Source organism: Asparagus officinalis, chromosome 10 (genome assembly GCF_001876935.1).
Source record: "Asparagus officinalis chromosome 10, Aspof.V1, whole genome shotgun sequence".
NCBI classification, from domain to species: domain Eukaryota; kingdom Viridiplantae; phylum Streptophyta; class Magnoliopsida; order Asparagales; family Asparagaceae; genus Asparagus; species Asparagus officinalis.
The window spans coordinates 52,438,577-52,457,499 of NC_033803.1; the positions used below are offsets into that span (position 1 = coordinate 52,438,577).

The 18,923-nt window shown below is 37.2% G+C and overlaps 1 protein-coding gene across 1 annotated transcript; it reads left to right on the top strand.

Annotated features, from left to right (window-relative positions):
• On the top strand, positions 1,652-18,711 carry LOC109826737 (embryogenesis-associated protein EMB8-like). Its single transcript, XM_020393752.1, has 4 exons — positions 1,652-1,728; positions 2,761-2,950; positions 9,188-9,316; positions 18,529-18,711. Exons 1-4 carry the CDS (start codon positions 1,652-1,654, stop codon positions 18,553-18,555), a joined length of 423 nt encoding a protein of 140 aa, XP_020249341.1. The 3' UTR covers positions 18,556-18,711.

Genomic DNA, 18,923 nt, shown 5'->3' on the forward strand with positions numbered 1-18,923 from the left:
AAGGTTTGTAAATATATTGAAAAATAGATGATAACAAATGCAAATAAGGGAAAACAATTTGATAATAAAGAAGAATAATAGGCTTGTTAGGATCAATGAATCTTGAACCTATAATTGTTAAAAAAAGGAAATAAGTCAACTAAATATAAAACGGAAAAAGGTTAGAAAGCAATGCATACTTTGATAAAATATTAAATACTCGATAACAAATGAAAATTAGGGAAAACAATTGCATAACGTATAGCTTCTATAGGTACAGAAACTAATTATATCAACTTAATTGACATAAGGTTCCTTAAAGGACATACATGTAAAATGATCTTCGAGCAAACTTTTTAAATATCACCTAGCTTAAGAATGACATTTAACTAACTAATCCTGGATAATGATAGCTATGTAAGCTTTTGTGCCTTCTACATGTGATAAATACTTCTCCTGAGCCTATTTGATGAAATGCACGTAGGAGGTGATCAATATCAGAACGATAATTGAAGATTAGAGATAACTTGGAATCAAAGAATCGTCAACATGGTGATGCTAATTTAGCATATATTAGAAGTTAAATGATCATGTTATCTTATACATGCAATAAATAGCCTACAACTCTTCCAACCTAACCTTCTATGGAAATAGTAAAAGAGGGAAAGCTTAGAAATATCATGATAAATGTTGTTTTACTTAAAGTTCAACTATCATCTTTTTTTTAATTTCTAATCTAAACCAAGTAACTACAAATAGAGAAGGAAAAATCAAGCAATTCTTTTCACCCAAAAAAATGCTACAATGATGATGTAGTAACTCGAATCTACTTGAATACACATTACTCTGAAAAATCTTTCTCTAAAGCTTTGTTCAACATGAGCAACTTTGAATAGAGACTATAAAAATCATAATAAAATCTGATTTACTTTTCCTTTAATAATAATAATAATAATAATTTATTTATTTAATAAGGAATTTCAGAATTCGATTTAATTCAATTCGATTTGTAACCGTAAAGTAAGTAAATTTCTCAAGTTAATCAAGAAGTGTACCTTGTCCTTGTTGATCCTGACATCACATCCCCTAAAAAAAAGATTGAGAGAGATAAATTTCTCAAGCTAATCACTAAAAAAGCTTGAATTATAGAATTGCATGTAGCATTCCTCCCACATTTCTCCCGCAAAATTAGAGCAAAATCAGATGCCTTTCATTGTGTATTTTCTCCCGCAATTCTCAATCCTTCCCATAAAAATCAGAACTCATTTATTTTTCCTCAAACCCACATCAAATCGACAACAGCAAATATTGATAAAATTCTAGAGAAAATAAATTTGTATTCACATAGAGTTTAAATGAAAACCATTGAATGTTAATGAAATTTTTTACTTAGATCCAAATTTAGATTTGAAAAGGAAAATGGTTACTCCCAGGATTTCTAGGCAGCTAATGCTCTACATTATCAGCTCTTCACATGGTCATGCTAATAAAGTTGCATCACATCTTTTTATCTTGTTATTTGGAACCCCTTTACATTCTAGAACTCCTCACCGTCTTTCTACAACTAAATTATCCCTTTTATAGTATCCTAAATTCGTAAAATATGACCACCAACCCATGAACCTAACAGATTAAACAAAAAAGATAAATATTAAAACAAAAATCAAAGAAAATGTCTAGGTTTATGCAAAGGGGAAGAGATCAGACCTCGTATTCGACCTTGTGCTTCTCTGATTCTTCGAGAAGGACGTAATATTTAGCAAGCCGAGTCTTTCCTTGCCTATTTTAGAGTAAAATAATTCGAATTTAGATTTGAAAAGGACTCACCAAAGTTGGGCATTTAAGATTTTGAAGGAGTTCATGATACCCATGGCCTTGCTCGAGATGCCGACGTTGGGGTGGACCTGCTTCATGACCTTGAAGATGTAGATCTTGTACGTCTCCTCCTCCCCCTCCTCCTCCTCTTCTTCTTCTTCTTCTTCATCGTCTTGCTTTTGTCTCCTCCTCCTCCCGCTTCTTTCGATGTGATCCGCTTCTCCGCCTTCGGCTTCTTGCCGGCGGGGGCTTTCTCTGCCCTGGCCTCCTCTTCGACCTCGGCAGCGACGACGGGCTTTTTCACCACGGGCTTCTTCTCGGCCTTGAGCGCCATTTGGAGGAGGTTTTTGAGATTTGGAGATTTTTTTTAGTCGGTGAAGGACGGAGAGAGAGACTGTTTTATCCCCTTTTTTTTCGCTTTCAAGTTGAGAACAGTTGTTTGTTTTTGAATTTTGAAAATCAAACTTGAAACCGGTTAAAAAATTATTGAATTTTATTTATTTATTTAAAAATTGAATAAAAGTGGATATTTTATTGGGATTACTGTTGGTTTTGGGTTCTGCCTTTTATAAAAAGTAAGGGGCTGTTTGGTTCAAATATTTTGAGTGGGAAAAGAGTTGAAAGCTGACAAGATGTCAGAAATTTTTCAGTGCTGTTCCTAGCAGCCACTCACTAACATTTGCAGCTTTCCACCCAATTCAAAAAAAATTGGTGCGATTTGGGTGGAAAGCTGACAAGATATCAGAAATACCCCAAGCCTCCTCAACATCCAAACAGCCCCTAATTGATTATAAAAAGTAATTGATACGCCTAAGCCAACCAAATATGGCCAATCCTCTCTGCTCATCCCCTCCTCGACCTCGCTCGCTGCTAGCCCCCACTCTAATGTCCTTCTCCTCTTCCTCTCTCTCAAACTCTAACCCCGACCCCATCGACTCCTTCCCGCTCTCTTCCTCCAACCTTGAGATCATCGGACCCCCTCGTCGCCTGGAATCGCCACGTAGAGACCATCTTCGCCGCGTTCTTTCGGTCGCTCCCTGCCGTGACTTTTCGCCGGGAGTGCTTGAGGACAAAAGACAATGGGGCCGTCGCCCTCGATTGGGTCTCAGCTGATGATCGCCAGCTGCCCTTTGAATCCCCGGTGCTAATTCTACTGGTTTGATTTCATACTGCTCACTGTTAAAATTCTTTATTCTTTTATAGTTGATTAGCCAGTATTAAAAAAAATATGTCTTGTTTTAATATATCTGCAATTGTTTATTTAGCATAAAATGTCTTGATGTTTCCTTTAGTCCTGTTTAGACGTGGATAGCGAAAGCACAGGTCTGCGATTATCTTTTAGCGGAGATTTTGATGGTGCAAATTACGTGTTAACTTGCAACTTCACTTTCATTAGTTTTATTGAATGTTTGGAATGAGATGGAGTTACGAGAGATGGGAATTACTGTACCATGCCTTCGAATATTAACATTTTGACTCTGGAACATGCTCGAAACCGTGATATAATAGCCATTTTCAAAGACATCCGGAACAAGCCATTATTCATACTAACTGGTTATAAACTAGTCCTCACTGACCACTACCAGAAACTAGCTAGCTATTGTACTTTTGTACCGTCATCACTTCACAGACTTTCTCGTGACATACAGGGAGAAAAACTCCGATTTTCTTTCAGTTTTTTTTTTGGTGACATTAGCTTCCAACTTAGCACAAATGAAGATTTTGTAATGTTGAGCAATATTTATATGGATATTCTGTTGTATTGTATCTAATGCGTATTTCCTTATCAGTAAGTTCAACTTATGCTAGGAAGTATGAAGTGGTCATTCCTAACGTTGTAGTTTTCATATGAACTTCATGTTTCTGTACATGTCTATTGATACCTAAGACAGTAATTTAAAATATAGAAAAGTTATGTTAAAAGAGACAAGTGCGAGTTTTCTTTTTCAAATAGAGACATACTGGCATGGCCTGCCAATTTACAATGTTTTTAACACAATGAGATTCTAAGCCAGTACGTCACAGAGCCTTGTTAGAATAGGTCTATGGTTCGTAGGCAAGTAAAATTGCCTCTATCCCTAACAAAGGAAGCTTTTGGACATGGACGAGTTGTGCAACAAGACACAACAACTTAGAACAAGCAAAGAAGCTCAAAGGTTCGCCTGCAAGGCTGAACTTCTCGTGAAGTTCGCCCGCAAAGAACGAAGTTCGCCTTAATACTAAACATCACTTGAAGTTCGCCTGAACATTGAACATCGCATGAGCATTCAAGTTCGCCTGAACGAAGTCAAGTTCGCCTGAATACTCGACTTCGCCGACAAAGCTAAGTTCGCCTGATAACTTTGAATACTCGTGCGGAGTTAAGTTCATCTGAATGGATCAAGCTTCGCCAGAATGGCTCATGCGGAGTTAAGTTTGCCTGAACACTTAACTTTGCCTACAATGTCCGCCTGCATGCTCTAACTCGCCTTTAACCTTGCCAAGTCCGCCTGCAACATCAAGTCCGCCTGCACTGCTTGACCAAGTCGGCCACTAAGGTTTAAAATGTGGAAGTGGTTACGCGCACTTCCCACATTCATAGGAGGCAGTTACACACCATTCTCCTCTATAAATAGCTACTAATGGCTATCAAAAAAAGGAGAAAAAGGAGGAGGGGAGCATTAAGAGAATTATGCACTCGACTCTCAAGCATTCTTGCTCGGGTACGTGGACTCTGATAAAATTTCTACCACGCGAGGTAGTTTATTTACAACTTTGATCAAATCGTTAACGGAAAACAAACTCGACTCAAGTATCGAGCGAAACATCTTTTCGCTCCAAAGATCCCACGTTAAATAAAAGAGAGATCAGATCTATTCTCTCTTCTTCTGTGTAAAAGAAATTTCTATTTTGTAATACATAAATCAAGCAATACTGTTAGAAAAGATAAATCAGAAGTGCTCAATTTTATTCATCTACATAGGGCTATATATAGGAGTACATAACTCATACGAGCAATAGGTTAATGAGCCTACACACAATTACCCAATACTAATACTAACACTCCCCATCAAGCTGGAGCATATATATCAATCATGCCCAGTTTGTTAACACAAAATGGAAAACACCTTAGGTGAGGTAACTTTAGGTGAGAATGTCAGCTAACTGTTCTGAAGACGGAGTGAACTAAAGAGAGATCATTTTCTATTCCCAAGTATCTCTGATAAAATTATAATTAACCTCAATGTGTTTAGTTGTCTCATGAAACAGTGGATTTTTTGTAATATAGATGGCTGACTGGTTGTCACAATGCATAAGCATAGATCCAGGTTGAGTAAAACCAATATCTGTCAACAGTTTCTACAACTACATCATCTCACAGACAGTGTGAGCCATAGCTCTGTATTCTGCCTCTGCACTAGATCGAGATACCACATCTTGTTTTTTACTCCTCCAAGTTACCAAATTTCCTCCGATAAAGGTACAAAACCCAGAAATAGACCATCTCCTATGTCTTTGGCATACCAAGCATCAAAAAAGACAGGGATGTGTAAATGTCCATGTTTTTTATACAGTAATCCTTTTCCAGGACAACTTTTAACATACGTTAAAATCCTCAGAGCCGCTGTACAATGAACCTCTCTTGGTTTATGCATAAACCTACTCAGTATTCTCACTATAAAGGTAATATCAGGCCTGGTCATAGTAAGGTAGATCAACTTTCTAATCAATCTCCTATATTGACCTACATCATCTATGAGAGGACTATTATCACACCACAAATCCACATTCACCTTCATTGGAATGCTTGCTGGCTTACACCCCAAAAGACCCATTTCTCCTAATAGATCTAATACATATTTCATTTGAGATAGAAGTAAACGATTTTTTTTGATATGCAATCTCAATCCCAAGAAAGTATTTGGGTTTTTTCATATCTTTGGTCACAAAGTGATGTGAAAGGTACTCTTTAGTTTCTGCTAAGTAGTAAGGTCACTCCCAATCAGCAGGATGTCATCAACATATATGGCCAGAATCACCAAATCAGATATAGTGCGTCGAATAAAGACTCAGGAATAGAGTGACCGCCTTGTTGAAGTGAAAAAAATCGTTCATACAGTTCGAACATACGAGATGCATTCTTGTTATTGTCGTATATAATTTTTAAATTATCCCACATCTCCTTAGCAGTGATCGAGAACATGACACTGCTACTGATCTGTGCTTTCATGCTGTTAAGAAACCAAGTCATCACACAATAGTCAGTAGGAATCCATGCGGGATATGTAGGATCTGTAGAAGCAGGAGGTGGGGTCAGAAGATGAGCCAATTTGTTCTGAGCTCCAATGAAGATGCGAAAGGCCTGTGCCCAAAGGAGATAGTTGGTGCCATTTAACTTTACAGTGGTTCCTAATACAACTTTGGGTGTAGAAATCTCAGCTGTAGCAAGGGTAGTAATGGCAGTAAAAGAGATGTCAGATCTTGTCATCGTTACAGAACAGGATAGTAGCATAAGAATCTTAACCTTTTTTTTTTAAATAGAACCCCAAGGTTTAAAAAATAGAAACCCGAAGGTTAGAATGGAACCCGAAGGTTTAAAAAAGGGAACCCGAATGTTAAGAGCAGCGGCTAAGGGCTGCGGTGGTAGTGAGCAAAGAGAGCGGAGTTCATCGACCTTGTTATAGTGGTGTCGCAATTCCTTCAGAGAGCCAAGTCCACCCCCCAGGCTTTGAAGAGAGCTTGGAGATGAGCAATGCTGAAGCAGTCACACTATGCAAAGACATCAAAGATTAAACACATCCCAACTCCACAAGAATCCTTGAGAAGCCCAATGGGAGCTTGTGAGGGGAGAGGCGAGCAGGGGTCAGAGATGGAGAGGAGAGAGGAGTGGGTCCCACGAGGGTGGGTTTTGGAGAAGCTACAGAGGAGCAAAGTACAATCCTCTTCAAACCCCCAGCGACGACCGCTGGCAGAGAGAGCGACGAGGAAGAAGATGGTGGGTGGTGGTGGTGAGCAGAGAAGCTTCGAGGATGAGGAGAGAGTGGCAGTGGCGAGATTTGAGGCAATGACGACGACGGTGAGCACAAATGGCAATAAGGGCGGCAGTGACAAGCGAGATTTGAGGCGGCAAAGAGGAAGAAGATGGTGGGTGATGGCGGCGCATAGAGAAGCTTCGAGTAGTAGCGACGGCTAGGGTTCGGGACTACAGTGTGATTTTTTTAACTAGGGTTAGGGTTTGGAGGGTTTGCTCTGATACCATGTTAGAAAAGATAAATCAGAAGTGCTCAATTTTATTTATCTACATAGGGCTATATATATAGGAGTACATAACTCATACGGGTAATAGGTTAATGGACCTAAACCTAATAACCCAATACTAATACCAACAAATACAAATTCAGAATCATCTTTTATGACCTACAGAAGATGGCGATCACAGTAGGAGAAACAATTCCGTCAGATGAACTGGTGATGACGCAGTTCAACGAGGTTGCTGCAGGGACTACCGTTGAGTCCCTCATCATTGAGTTCGATCAAGCCAAGTATGAAGAATACTTATCTTCTACTTCTCTTGGTGGCAAAACATCACGTAAGTGTCGTAAAATCTTGCGTGTGAGTCGGTCCCAGCGAACTAAGGCTGTAGTGCCTGAGAGTTCTATCCGAACAATTTCTAGGGGTTCCATCCCTCTCAAGACTATCGATGCAAGCCATAAAGCAAAAGGGACGAGCCGAAGAGTCACTCGCTGGATTGTTAAGCAATCCACGCAAAATCCTGTCTCCGAGGATACCAAAGTTCTTGTTGGCGCAGATTATGCCTTCACTGTCGGTAGGAACGCTCCTCTCTCAAAGAGGACCAAACAGAGGCGACGACAAGACCGTGCTCATCGTATAGCACATGCTCTAATCTCCTTGGATGATTTGAATTATTATTCAGGCTTGATGAACAATGCTAGTGCCGAGAAAAACGCCCTAGTTCTGGCGAAACTCATCGTTCAGGCGGACCTCACATTGTCGGCGAACTCTGGCATATTGTTTGTAGAACTTTTGAGGAAGCTTGCAGATTTTTGGTTTGAGCCTAAACTCTCTTTTGCTCGATCAATCTAGAACTAGCAAGATACCCGTAGCTAGGATGATTGACACCGACCAATAACCTACATAATGCCCTCTTCCTCTGAGCTGACTATGACAACAAAGGGAGTCCCACCTGAAGTCGTGATCAGAAAGATACAGACTTATATGAGGGGGCCTCAAAATGAAGCTGGGTTAGCAAAATGATGTGAAGGAGATGACCTAATATCCCATAAAATGTCCCTAGTATGGCCACTGTCATACCATAAAAATATTTTATATACCACATCAATATTAATACCCCTTCAGGTTGCCAACACGTGAGAGGCGATAACAAGTCATCAATACTCATCTCTCGTAAAGAGATCTTGGGAATGTGACCCCAAATAGAGTGCTCGGAAGACCCTAACCGTGAAGATTGAGTTCTATTCACCATGAATAGGGTTCACTTTATCTTTATCATTAGCCGGATGGGAGAATATCCATCTGAACGCGTGTCTAAAATCTGTGTCCCATCCCCTCTAAGAAATAAAGGATTAGTCTATGTACAAGCCGCCTTACTCCAGCCATTCCAATGAGGAAACCTGTTAGCTTTTACTACTTTTATCACAACCGCATAACATTCTATATAAGGTAATGAAGAGTGGTAACTTTCCTAACCTAACTTTTGCTAGGGTTTTTACCGCGTTTTACTATATTCTTTACCAATTTGGAGAGAAGCTTAGACGTTGGAGGGCATACCAGAACCCTAAACCCTAGAAAAACTTTCCCTAGAGGGTTTTTGGGAGCTGTTTCAGTGTGCATGCTAGAGTGAAGGAGGATTTCGACAATTAGCGGATTAAGAGGCCCAAGTTTTCCTTGTTCACCCCCCTTTATTGGAGGGATAATATGAGAAATTTATTGTGTTACAACATTTTGAATATAGTTAGATACTTAATTGAACGAGTTCTTGCTGACTAATAGATCCTTGACCGGCATTCCATCTCCAATCAATTTTTGCGGTGCCATACAAATGAGTCCATTTGAAATCCAAAAGCCAGAAGTTGTGTTCTTTGATGGTTTCTTGCTAAGCTCAATTATAGAAACTTTTTTAGGTGTTTAGAATGAAAAACCAAGCTACAGATTCCCTAGCATCTCATAGTACTATTCTTTTATGTGAATGGAAAATGTTTGTGACATTATGTTATCTAAAAATAAAAATTCTACCAGGAATGGAAATGACAATCTAGGTAGATTTCAGTTTGAGTGTGCCATATACACGCATCTACTGTGCATGCACACGCATCTACCTGTGAAAAACTATTCTCCTCACTACTGACAACTAAAAGTATTCTACTGTTTTCAGCCTGGTCTAACAGGAGGAAGTGATGACACATATGTGAGACATATGCTTATGCGAGCACGAAATAAAGGCTGGCGGGTTGTTGTATTTAATAGCCGTGGCTGTGCAAATAGTCCAGTTACAACTCCTCAGGTATTACATTAGAGCCTCTTTCTAGTGCTTGATTACTTAAACCCTTGTGCTAATTTACATTATGCTTAATTTGATTTATTTATATCCTTTTCCCCTTTTGGCAACAGTTTCGGTTATTTCATTAAGTCAGCTAGCAATCATTAGGTCCTTACCTAGATTTACATTTTTTTTTTCAAGAATATTCTTGGTGTGCGCTATTAATGTATTTCTGGAAAGTAGCACGTTGTAATGCATCACCCTCTAAATTTTACATTTTTTCCCCATGTTTTTGAAGTTTGTTTGTCGTGTTGGTTTCTCTCCTCCATTAATATCTACAAATTACAATCAAATTGACAAACATTTAATTGCAGATTTGTTTAACAAAAATCTTGTAATTAACGTGAATAGGGAATCATTAAAATTCTTGCAGCTATAGTTTTCCAAATTATGTATTGCAACGTCTAATCATTGGCCTCACAAGCATCCTGTCTTCTCATTGTTAGCATAATTAAACATGTTCGATTCAATATCTAAGATGATGCCAACGTGGAAACTTTAAATCTTTGAGTCATTTCTTCTTCCTAACGGGCATGTAAATTGTTATGCTGAGTACGATTTAATACTATATTTGGAAGCTTTGCAGGCAAACTAACCTAAATCTTATGACTATCAATTTTTGTATACCTCTACCCTAATATTCTTCTAAACACATTTCATTCCACCTTCGAGCTTTTAAATTCAACTATATATCATATTATTTGATATGAACACATATCCTCCATTTTCAATTGAGAAATAGTTTTGTAGCCCTTAAGAACCAAAGATTCTTACACTGCCAGAAGGAACTCATCTGTCCTTGACATAACCTACAGTGTAGTAATTTCATGCGCAACAAGAATAGACATCAAGATTGAATCTAAAAGCCATTTTTATTTGCCCTCAAAAGCTTCCTTGTCCAGGATTAGGGTGGTGGAAAGAACCTTGATATTTTCCAAAGGTAAATTCCCTATAAATTACTTAGGGTTCCTATTGGCCCAGTACATAGAAAAATTATTTTCTATCAACCACTCATTGACAGAACCAAAGATAGGCTGCAAGGGTGGCATTGCAAATTGCTAAGTGTTGCGGGAATGCTAATTCTTGTTAGGCATGTTTTGAGCAGCATGCCTATACACTTACTTTCTGCTATATCCATCCCTAAGGTAGTTTTTGTCTTGATTCAAGCATTATTTGCAAACTTCCTTTGGGGTTCTCTGATTTTGGCAAGAAAAGGCACTGTGTCACGCCCCGAAACTGCAGCGAAAATTCATAAATACGGGGTATGCGACAGCAGCGACCCGTGCACGAGACAAGTCTTATGCACTGGTCAAGCCTGACACTTCCTATCACATAGTTTATCTCATGATGTTCATAAATCTGCTAATGATAGAAGTTCAGAGAAACTATATATATGTATATAATCGGTACTTACAACTCACAGGCTCATCGTCATAAGCATTTCACAAAATAAAGCATAGTCTTCATTATATGTAACATTCAAAAAAGGGGCTTTTCCTATAACGCCTCTCAGCTAAACGCCACAACCAAAAGCTTGGATAGTATGAAGCTACACTGGATCTGAAAAAAATTAAAAAATGACGGGGTGAGCTAGAGCTCAGTGAGAACATTTCCCACTAGAGTTCCTAGATAACTAACAAAATAATAATAAGAATAATTTCCAGAATAACGAATTATAAGTTTTGCACCAGAAATTCAAAAATAGCAAAATACGATCCAAATATCATAATATTATCATCTACAAGAAAGAATACAACAGTTATATTTTCTTTCTTATGTGTAACTGAATATACTATAATATTTATTAAAATCAAACCCTTTCGAATCAAGGTAAACATTAACAAGAAAAGAAATTACTAAATTGGGTACAAAACCATAGGACTATTATTTTCTCAATTTCACAGTCAATTGTCAGAATCTTAAATCTCGATGAATTGTTCTTCGAATTCACTCTCAAATCTTAAAATCACAAATCTATTACTGTCAGGCGATGTGGACTCTAGAGGTGGCTCCCACCACGTCCACACGGTGTAGTACTTAGCCCCGTATAGCACTTAGCTCCACATTTTCGGCTAGTAATTCATGAAACACAATAGTCACCTCATATATCACACTAAGGCTACGAATTATAGCCCAGTAGCATGGGAATACGTAAAACACATTAGATAACAGATAATTCTTGGGAATCGAATGCACCTAACACTGTCATAGGTTACTGACCAAAACAAATAAAGGTGCATTCACCATATGGCAGGCAAAATCATTTCATAATTGACTTTTGAGGGTTTGAAAACATCGAGAATCACTAGTCAAATCAGAAATACCGTGCTTATCAGAATTTACAAATATTTTTAAATGAAGTGTACGAGGGTGAACTCTCCATCCCAGTTAAAACAGTTTACGGATTTTACTTTTCTTTATTTTTATCAGATACTAAGTCACAGAAATTCTTTGAATCCCTTAAACTGTCAAAGCACATTCAAAATATTTCTTTTCTTCAAAAGCTTTCAAATAAAGCAATTCCCACAATTATTTGAAATCGCATGAGAACCAAAATTCACTTTTCATAATTCATATAAAATCAAATTAATTTTTTTCATATTTTATACGAAATCAACATCGTATTACGGCTTAGGCCACAACAAAAGTAAATCAAATCACCTTTAAGTTTATATACATGAAAATGATATATTATTTATTTTTCGATCACAAGATAAATCAATTACAATACTCATGCAATTTTATATTATAAAATACTAGTGAAAAATGAACTCACCTCTTGTGGACACGACTTCCCCAAAATATTAGTTCCCTGGATATCAACCAGAGCCTATAATATAAGATATAAGACTAATTATTAATTTAGGACAAACATATTACAGGTTCATCAATTCATAATCTAGAGTTGATAAATTCAAATATAATCAATAAAAATTTAAAATAGGGTATATGTGAACTTATTGCCAACCTTAGCAATTTACCCAGCTTAATTCCTAACTAAGTCTAAATTTTCTGGGTCTGGTTGCAATTTATTGAACAACAGGACCCTTATGAATATTTCTATTCCTTTTTATCTTTGGACCTATATACAAACTAATAATCTTTTTGGGGTCCCAAAGAAAATTTATTATTTTAACTTCTTATTCGCTCTCCTCTATCTCTTCTTCCCCATTCCTCCTTTTCTCATTTCATTCTTTTTTAGGAAAAATGTGTCCAGGCCCCAAAATGAGAAAGTTCATGTGGCCCGCCCCTTGTATTTTGGCCCATATGATTCAGCCCCAAAAAGTACAATTTAATATTTCAAGGCCCTCCACGTTAGCAGTATAAAAAAAGAGATTGTATTTTAAAAAAAATCCGAAATTACCCCTCTACTTATCTTCCCCAGACGTCTGGTCCACAAAATACATGGAAAGTCACGCCCATTAATGCGATCTGATGGAAAAAAGGGGGAAATTTTTCGTCCTTTTTTGAACTCTATCATGAGCAATAACTCATGTTAGTTCTAAGTTATTTAATGTTAGTTCTAAGTTATTTAATGTTAGTTCTAACTTATTTTATGTTAGTTCTAACTTAGTTCTATTTCATGTTAGAGCTAATGTTAAGTAGAACTAATCTAACTTAGTTCTATTTCATGTTAGAGCTAATGTTAAGTAGAACTAATATAAATACTTTAGGCTATTTAGTCTAGTGGTAAACCTTATTTTATATTAGTTTTAACTTATTTTATGTTAGTTCTAACTTAGTTCTAATTCATGTTAGAGCTAACTTTAAGTAGAACTAATCTGTTTATACCATGTTTAGTGGCTATGTTAGTTCTAGTTGAGCTCATGTTAGTTCTGGTGGTTCTCGTGTTAGTTCTAGCTGATTTCATGTTAGTTCTATTTTCAGCTAGTGTTGGTTCTAATATAAGCGTTAATTCTAGTGGCTATATTAGTTCTAGTTGAGCTTCTGTTAGAACTGACACGATACCTGTGAGAATTGATACTAGAGAAGCTAGAACTAACACATCATCAAGTAGAACTAACATGACGTTTAGACCTAACAATTACGCTAGAACTAATGACTTAAATAAATTAGAACTAACACGATACCAGTTAGAACTAACACTGGAGAAGCTAGAACTAACACATCATTAAGTAGAACTAAAATGACGTTTAAACCCAACAATTATGTAGAACTAACGACTTAAATAAATTACAACTAACACGATATCTGTTAGAACTAACACTAGAGAAGGTAGAACTAACACGACATAAATTAAAACTAACATCGCGTTTAGACCCAACACTTACGTTAGAACTAATGCATTTAATAAATTAGAACTAACACGATACCAAATAGAACTAACACTAGAGAAGCTAGAACTAACACATCATCAAGTAGAACTAACATGGTGTTTAGACCAACAAGTACGCTAGAAATAACGCATTACATAAATTAGAGCTAACACGATACCAGTTAGAACTAACACTGGAGAAGGTAGAACTAATATAGCATAAATTAGAACTAACATGACGTTTAGACCCAACACTTACGCTAGGAATATCACATTAAATAAATTAGAACTAACATGATACCTGTTAGAACTGACACTGGAGAAGCTAGAACTAACACATCATCAAGTAGAACTAACATGGCGTTTAGAACCAACAATTACGCTAGAACTAACGAGTTAAATAAATTAGAACTAACACGATATCTGTTAGAACGAACACTGGAGAAGCTAGAACTAACATGACATAAATTGGAACTAACATGACGTTTAGACCCAACATTTACGCTAGAACTAACGCATTAAATAAATTAGAACTAACACGAGCTTGTAAAAATTAGAACTAACATGAGCTGGTAAAAATTAGAACTAACATGAGTTGCGATAGAACAAACATGAGCTAATTCTAGTTATTTATGTTATTTTTTAAATTCTATCATGAGCTAACTCATGTTAGTTCTAACTTATTTCAAGTTAGTTCTACCTTATTTTATGTTAGTTCTAATGGCAAGTAAGAGCTAACTTTAAGTGGAACTAACATTAATATTTTGGCTACTTGGTCTAGTGGTAAAGCTTGGTAATTTGGAGAGGAGGTCAAGAGTTCAAACCCCTACACCTACAATATATATTTAAAAGTCTTTGATTGGGCCTTGGGGCTCTTAGGCTCTTTGTTAGTCCTAACTAATTTTATGTTGGTTCTAACTTGCTCTTTATTAGTTCTAACTCACTTCATATTAGTTCTAGTTCTAATTCATGTTAGTTCTAACTTGTTCTTTGTTAGTTCTAACTCACTTTATGTTAGTTCTAACCCACTGCATGTTAGTTCTAGTTCTAATTCATGTTAGTTTTAGGTTCTTGGGCTCTTTGTTAGTTCTAACTCATATTTATGTTGATTGTAACTCACTTCATGTTAGTTCTAATTCTAATTCATGTTAGTTCTAACTTAACTCACTAGAACTAACGCTTATATTAGAAATAACACTATCTGAAAGTTAGAACTAACATGACAATAACTAGAACTAACACAAGAACCACTAGAACTAACAGGGGCTCAACTAGAACTAACATACCACAAGAACTTACGCTTATATTAGAAATAACAATAGCTGAAAATTAGAACTAACACGCTGCGATTGGCCCTCAACTTTTCTCTTTCCATTGAAACTAGAGAGCTCAATTTTTTAAAGTAGAGGTCTCACTTCTTAATCAAATAAGGGCAGATAATTCTGTGTCTAGATATGTAATTTGATTTTATTTCATTATGGACATACCAACCTTAGGAGGAAGAGGGAGGGAGGCTCTGATAAATTTTGTTCAAGACTGTTGAGATGTGGTTGTAGGAAAATGCAAAGTCAGAGGTTATATTTTCCTAATATTTGCAGACAAGATTTCATTCATTTACCAAATTTGTAAGAATGTCCTCTCTAATAGATGAAGCATCTCAATAGACTGGTCATCAATGAGGATGCATGGGATGCTTGCCGGTGAGTTCCAGTTCAAACAACTTGCTTAATGAACACGCTCCGGACTAATATCCAACATAAACATACATAGATGCATAAGTTTGCATATCAGTCCAGTTCTTCAAAGCTTCCTTTCGTCAAACTTGTTTCCAGTCTCCCAGCTTACACACAGTTTCAGCAAATGACAGCGGACAGAACTAACATGTCAGCGAACAGAACTAACGTAGGAGATAACAGAACTAACATGAAAGCGGGTAGAACTAACGTAAGAGATGATAGAACTAACATGAAAGCTGATAGAACTAACAGTCCAGTCCTCAAAACTAACAGTCCAGCCTTTAGAACTAACTGTCCAGCCCTTAGAACTAACATTCCATTCCTTAGAACTAACAATCCAGACTACTCAGCTCACAACCAGTTTTCAACAGCTTTCCGATGTTTTTGCCGAAGGCGAACCTGTTGTGGTTTATGAAGATGGCGTCGAGGTCCTTGTCGAAGATGGCTCGGAGGGCACCTTGCGCTCGAACTCGTTGTACTTGATGTCGAGAAATTTCAGGGAGGGGAGCTAGAGGACGACCCTAGGAAACTTGCCGGCGAACCGATTGTTGCTCAGGTCGAGCTCGAAGAGGAACCTCATCCTCTCGAAGGTCTGAGGCATCGTGCCGCAGAACCTGTTGGAGTTTATGACAGGTCCCTCAGGAGGCCGAGCTCCTCGGGGAGGTACCCGGCGATGTCGCCAGCGTCGCTGACCTCGATGGAGCGGTTCGATTGTAGGGTGGGGCCGTGGTGGGTGCATGGTTCATAGTTCTAATTTTCCTTGTCCCCTCTTTCAAATTCACAGCTTCTTAGATTCTTTTGTCAACTTTTAATCACATTGTCTTCAATTTTTAGCTAAATATCGATATGCCTGAAGATTCAATGTGAGCTTCTGAAAATTTCTGTTAATTTCTTATACAGAACTCTGTCAATCACCAAATCGCACAAGAAAAAGGCATTAAAGGAGAACCCAAACTGCTGTTCAAGAATCCAAGGAGATCCTATTTCAATTAAATGAAAAAGAAAAACTACAAAAACCCAATATCGATTCCCTTCATAAATTACAAAAAAATAGAGCACTATCTTGATTAAGACATTGATTTGGGTAAAGAGATTCCGTAACTCAGAAAGGGGAGAACGACGATATGCCTTGGACCAAAGCTCTGGGCCCGTCAGCTCGCGGGTCCCACCGGACCATGTTTCGTGCTTGTCGTTGAACCCGCGTTCACGAGCTGTTTCCAAGATGACTGATGCGGCATAAACATGTACCAAAAAGTTGCAAGTGCACAACCGTGTCAAGTTATAGTATAAAGATATCGATCCCACGAGAAAGGTGTTTTGTAGGAGAAAATATAAAATCGATTCTTATGTTGTGTGCGTGACAAATAGGAGTGATGAGTGAATGTGATTGTGAAAAGATTGAGAGAGTGAAAATGGTGTGTAAATAGGCGCAAAATATAAGTGAGAGTGGATGTAACAAAGAATGAATGTGATCAATAAGGCAAGAATGAATAAAATCGAGAAACAAATGAAAATCAAGAATGAAAAATAAAATTCAAGAATAAAAGAAAATACAAGAAATTAAAGATGATGGATTCAATTATAGATATGTTTAATCTAAAATTAAACCCACTTCTTTAGAAAAGGGTGATTCCCTAGAGGGTTCTAGCCTAAAGGCGAATCAAACAAAATAAAAATAAACAAAAAGAAAAACTAAACCCAAGAGGGTTCTAGCCTCAAGGTGAATAGTACAAGAAATTAAAATCTAACTACAAAATTGCAAAATCTAAACTACAAAATAAATTACAAGAATTAAATACAAGAAAATAAATCTACTCTATAAACATGAAATAAATCTAAGGCAAGAGGGTTCTAGCCTCTTGGCTATTTAACAAGAAAATAAAATCTAAACTACAAGCATAGGCTCCCTTCATTACTGTGCTGCTTCATCAGACGGTACTATAAATCGGTTAGTTCTAGCTCTCACTCTCTCATTAATGAAATTAGGGTATGTTATTCAACTGTCAACCACGCCTATGCGGTTGAAATCACCTTAATTACTCCTCACCTCCTCATAACTGTCCTCATAACTCTCAACCACCCAATGGCCGCCGATGACTTGATTTGCATGGTGTCTTTAGGCGAGAATGCCATATTTATGAAGCTAATGTCGACAACAAGCTTTTATGAACTGAAATATGGTGTGGCTGAAAGATTGAAAGTACCTGAAGAATCTTTTTCCTTGATATATAAATCTGAGAGGCACCCCAACCTGAGTTTTTCGGTTGAGAACGAAGATGACCTGAAGTGCATGTTGGAGCACAATCGAAATATTGGTTGTACGGAGATTCATATGCAGGCTGCTGTTAATGTAGAGTGTTCCACGTCAGGGAAGAATCAGAAAGATATTAGGGAAATGTAAGTAATTAGTAAACTCTTTATAACATTGTGCTTAGTGTGATGTAAACACCGTTATCTTTTGGTCAACTTTCAATGACCCCTCTGGGCTTTAAATCCCCTGAATGTAACCGTATAACTGTCGTCATAAATTTGAACAACCCCCAACGGGTTCCAAAGAGTTGATGAGCATGGTGCCGTCAGGCGATAATGCTATATTCTGCATGATTTTAAGTGCACGTTGGAACGCAAGTAAATAACTAGAATTGTTCTGATTAAAATGCAAGATGTTGATGCCAAGTAGTGTCCTACTGAGGAAAAAACAGAAAGTTATTACTGATTTGTAAGTAATAGAATGAACTCTGCTTGAAACTGGTATATGTGGGATGTTGAAATTGTGATTTCAGGTTTCGATGCTACTTTGGGGAAAAATAATTGTCAACGCTGATGGGTACATTTTAACCCTTCAGCTTACAGGTTAATTATCTAAGATATATGTTAACTATTATATGAACATGTTAACTCTCATTGGAACATGTTATACTTTTCTTGAACATGTTAACTTTCGTCTTTCTGTGTTAACCATGTCCATTGTTGTTAAATTCCACTGCTCTATGTTAAGTTTTAATCAAAATGGTTAAATTTACACCCAGTTAGTTAACTTTTGGTGTGCTGTGTTAACCATGCATATTGTTAACTTTCATCATAGTGCTGGTAACTTAAGTTATAAGAAGATTATTTGACATAGTGTGCAGGATATCTCACTGTTTGATTAAATTGTGCAACAGGGATGCCTATTTGAATTCAGATTATAGTTGTCCTACTCGACATAATGCATCCAATTCAGAGAGAATCCAAACTGATTTTCCATCTGGTAAGATTGTAATGAGGGCTGATGATATTCTCAATAACACTTCGAGCATTCCTCAATGGTGGCACACAGCATTAACTGAAAAGGGGCAACAATTTGAAACCGTAACTGAATTGAGACTGAATTGAGACTAGCTTTGCAATACTATTCCATCGCCAAAAAATTTGAATATGAATTTGTAAAGAATGAACCCAAACGTATCCGCGTTTGTTGTCGATATAAGGAGACGTATGGATGCCCTTGGATGCTCTATGCAGCTCCTGTTAAAAATGATAAAAGAATGGAAATCAAAAGGTTTGTGAATGAACACAG

Excerpts from the sequence above, each read along its gene's own strand:
- LOC109826737 (XM_020393752.1), top strand. The coding sequence starts at position 1,652 with ATGTCTAGGTTTATGCAAAGGGGAAGAGATCAGACCTCGTATTCGACC. Across the intron at positions 2,951-9,187 it reads CCCCGGTGCTAATTCTACTG|CCTGGTCTAACAGGAGGAAG; the intron begins GTTTGATTTCAT and ends TACTGTTTTCAG. Across the intron at positions 9,317-18,528 it reads GTCCAGTTACAACTCCTCAG|GGATGCCTATTTGAATTCAG; the intron begins GTATTACATTAG and ends ATTGTGCAACAG.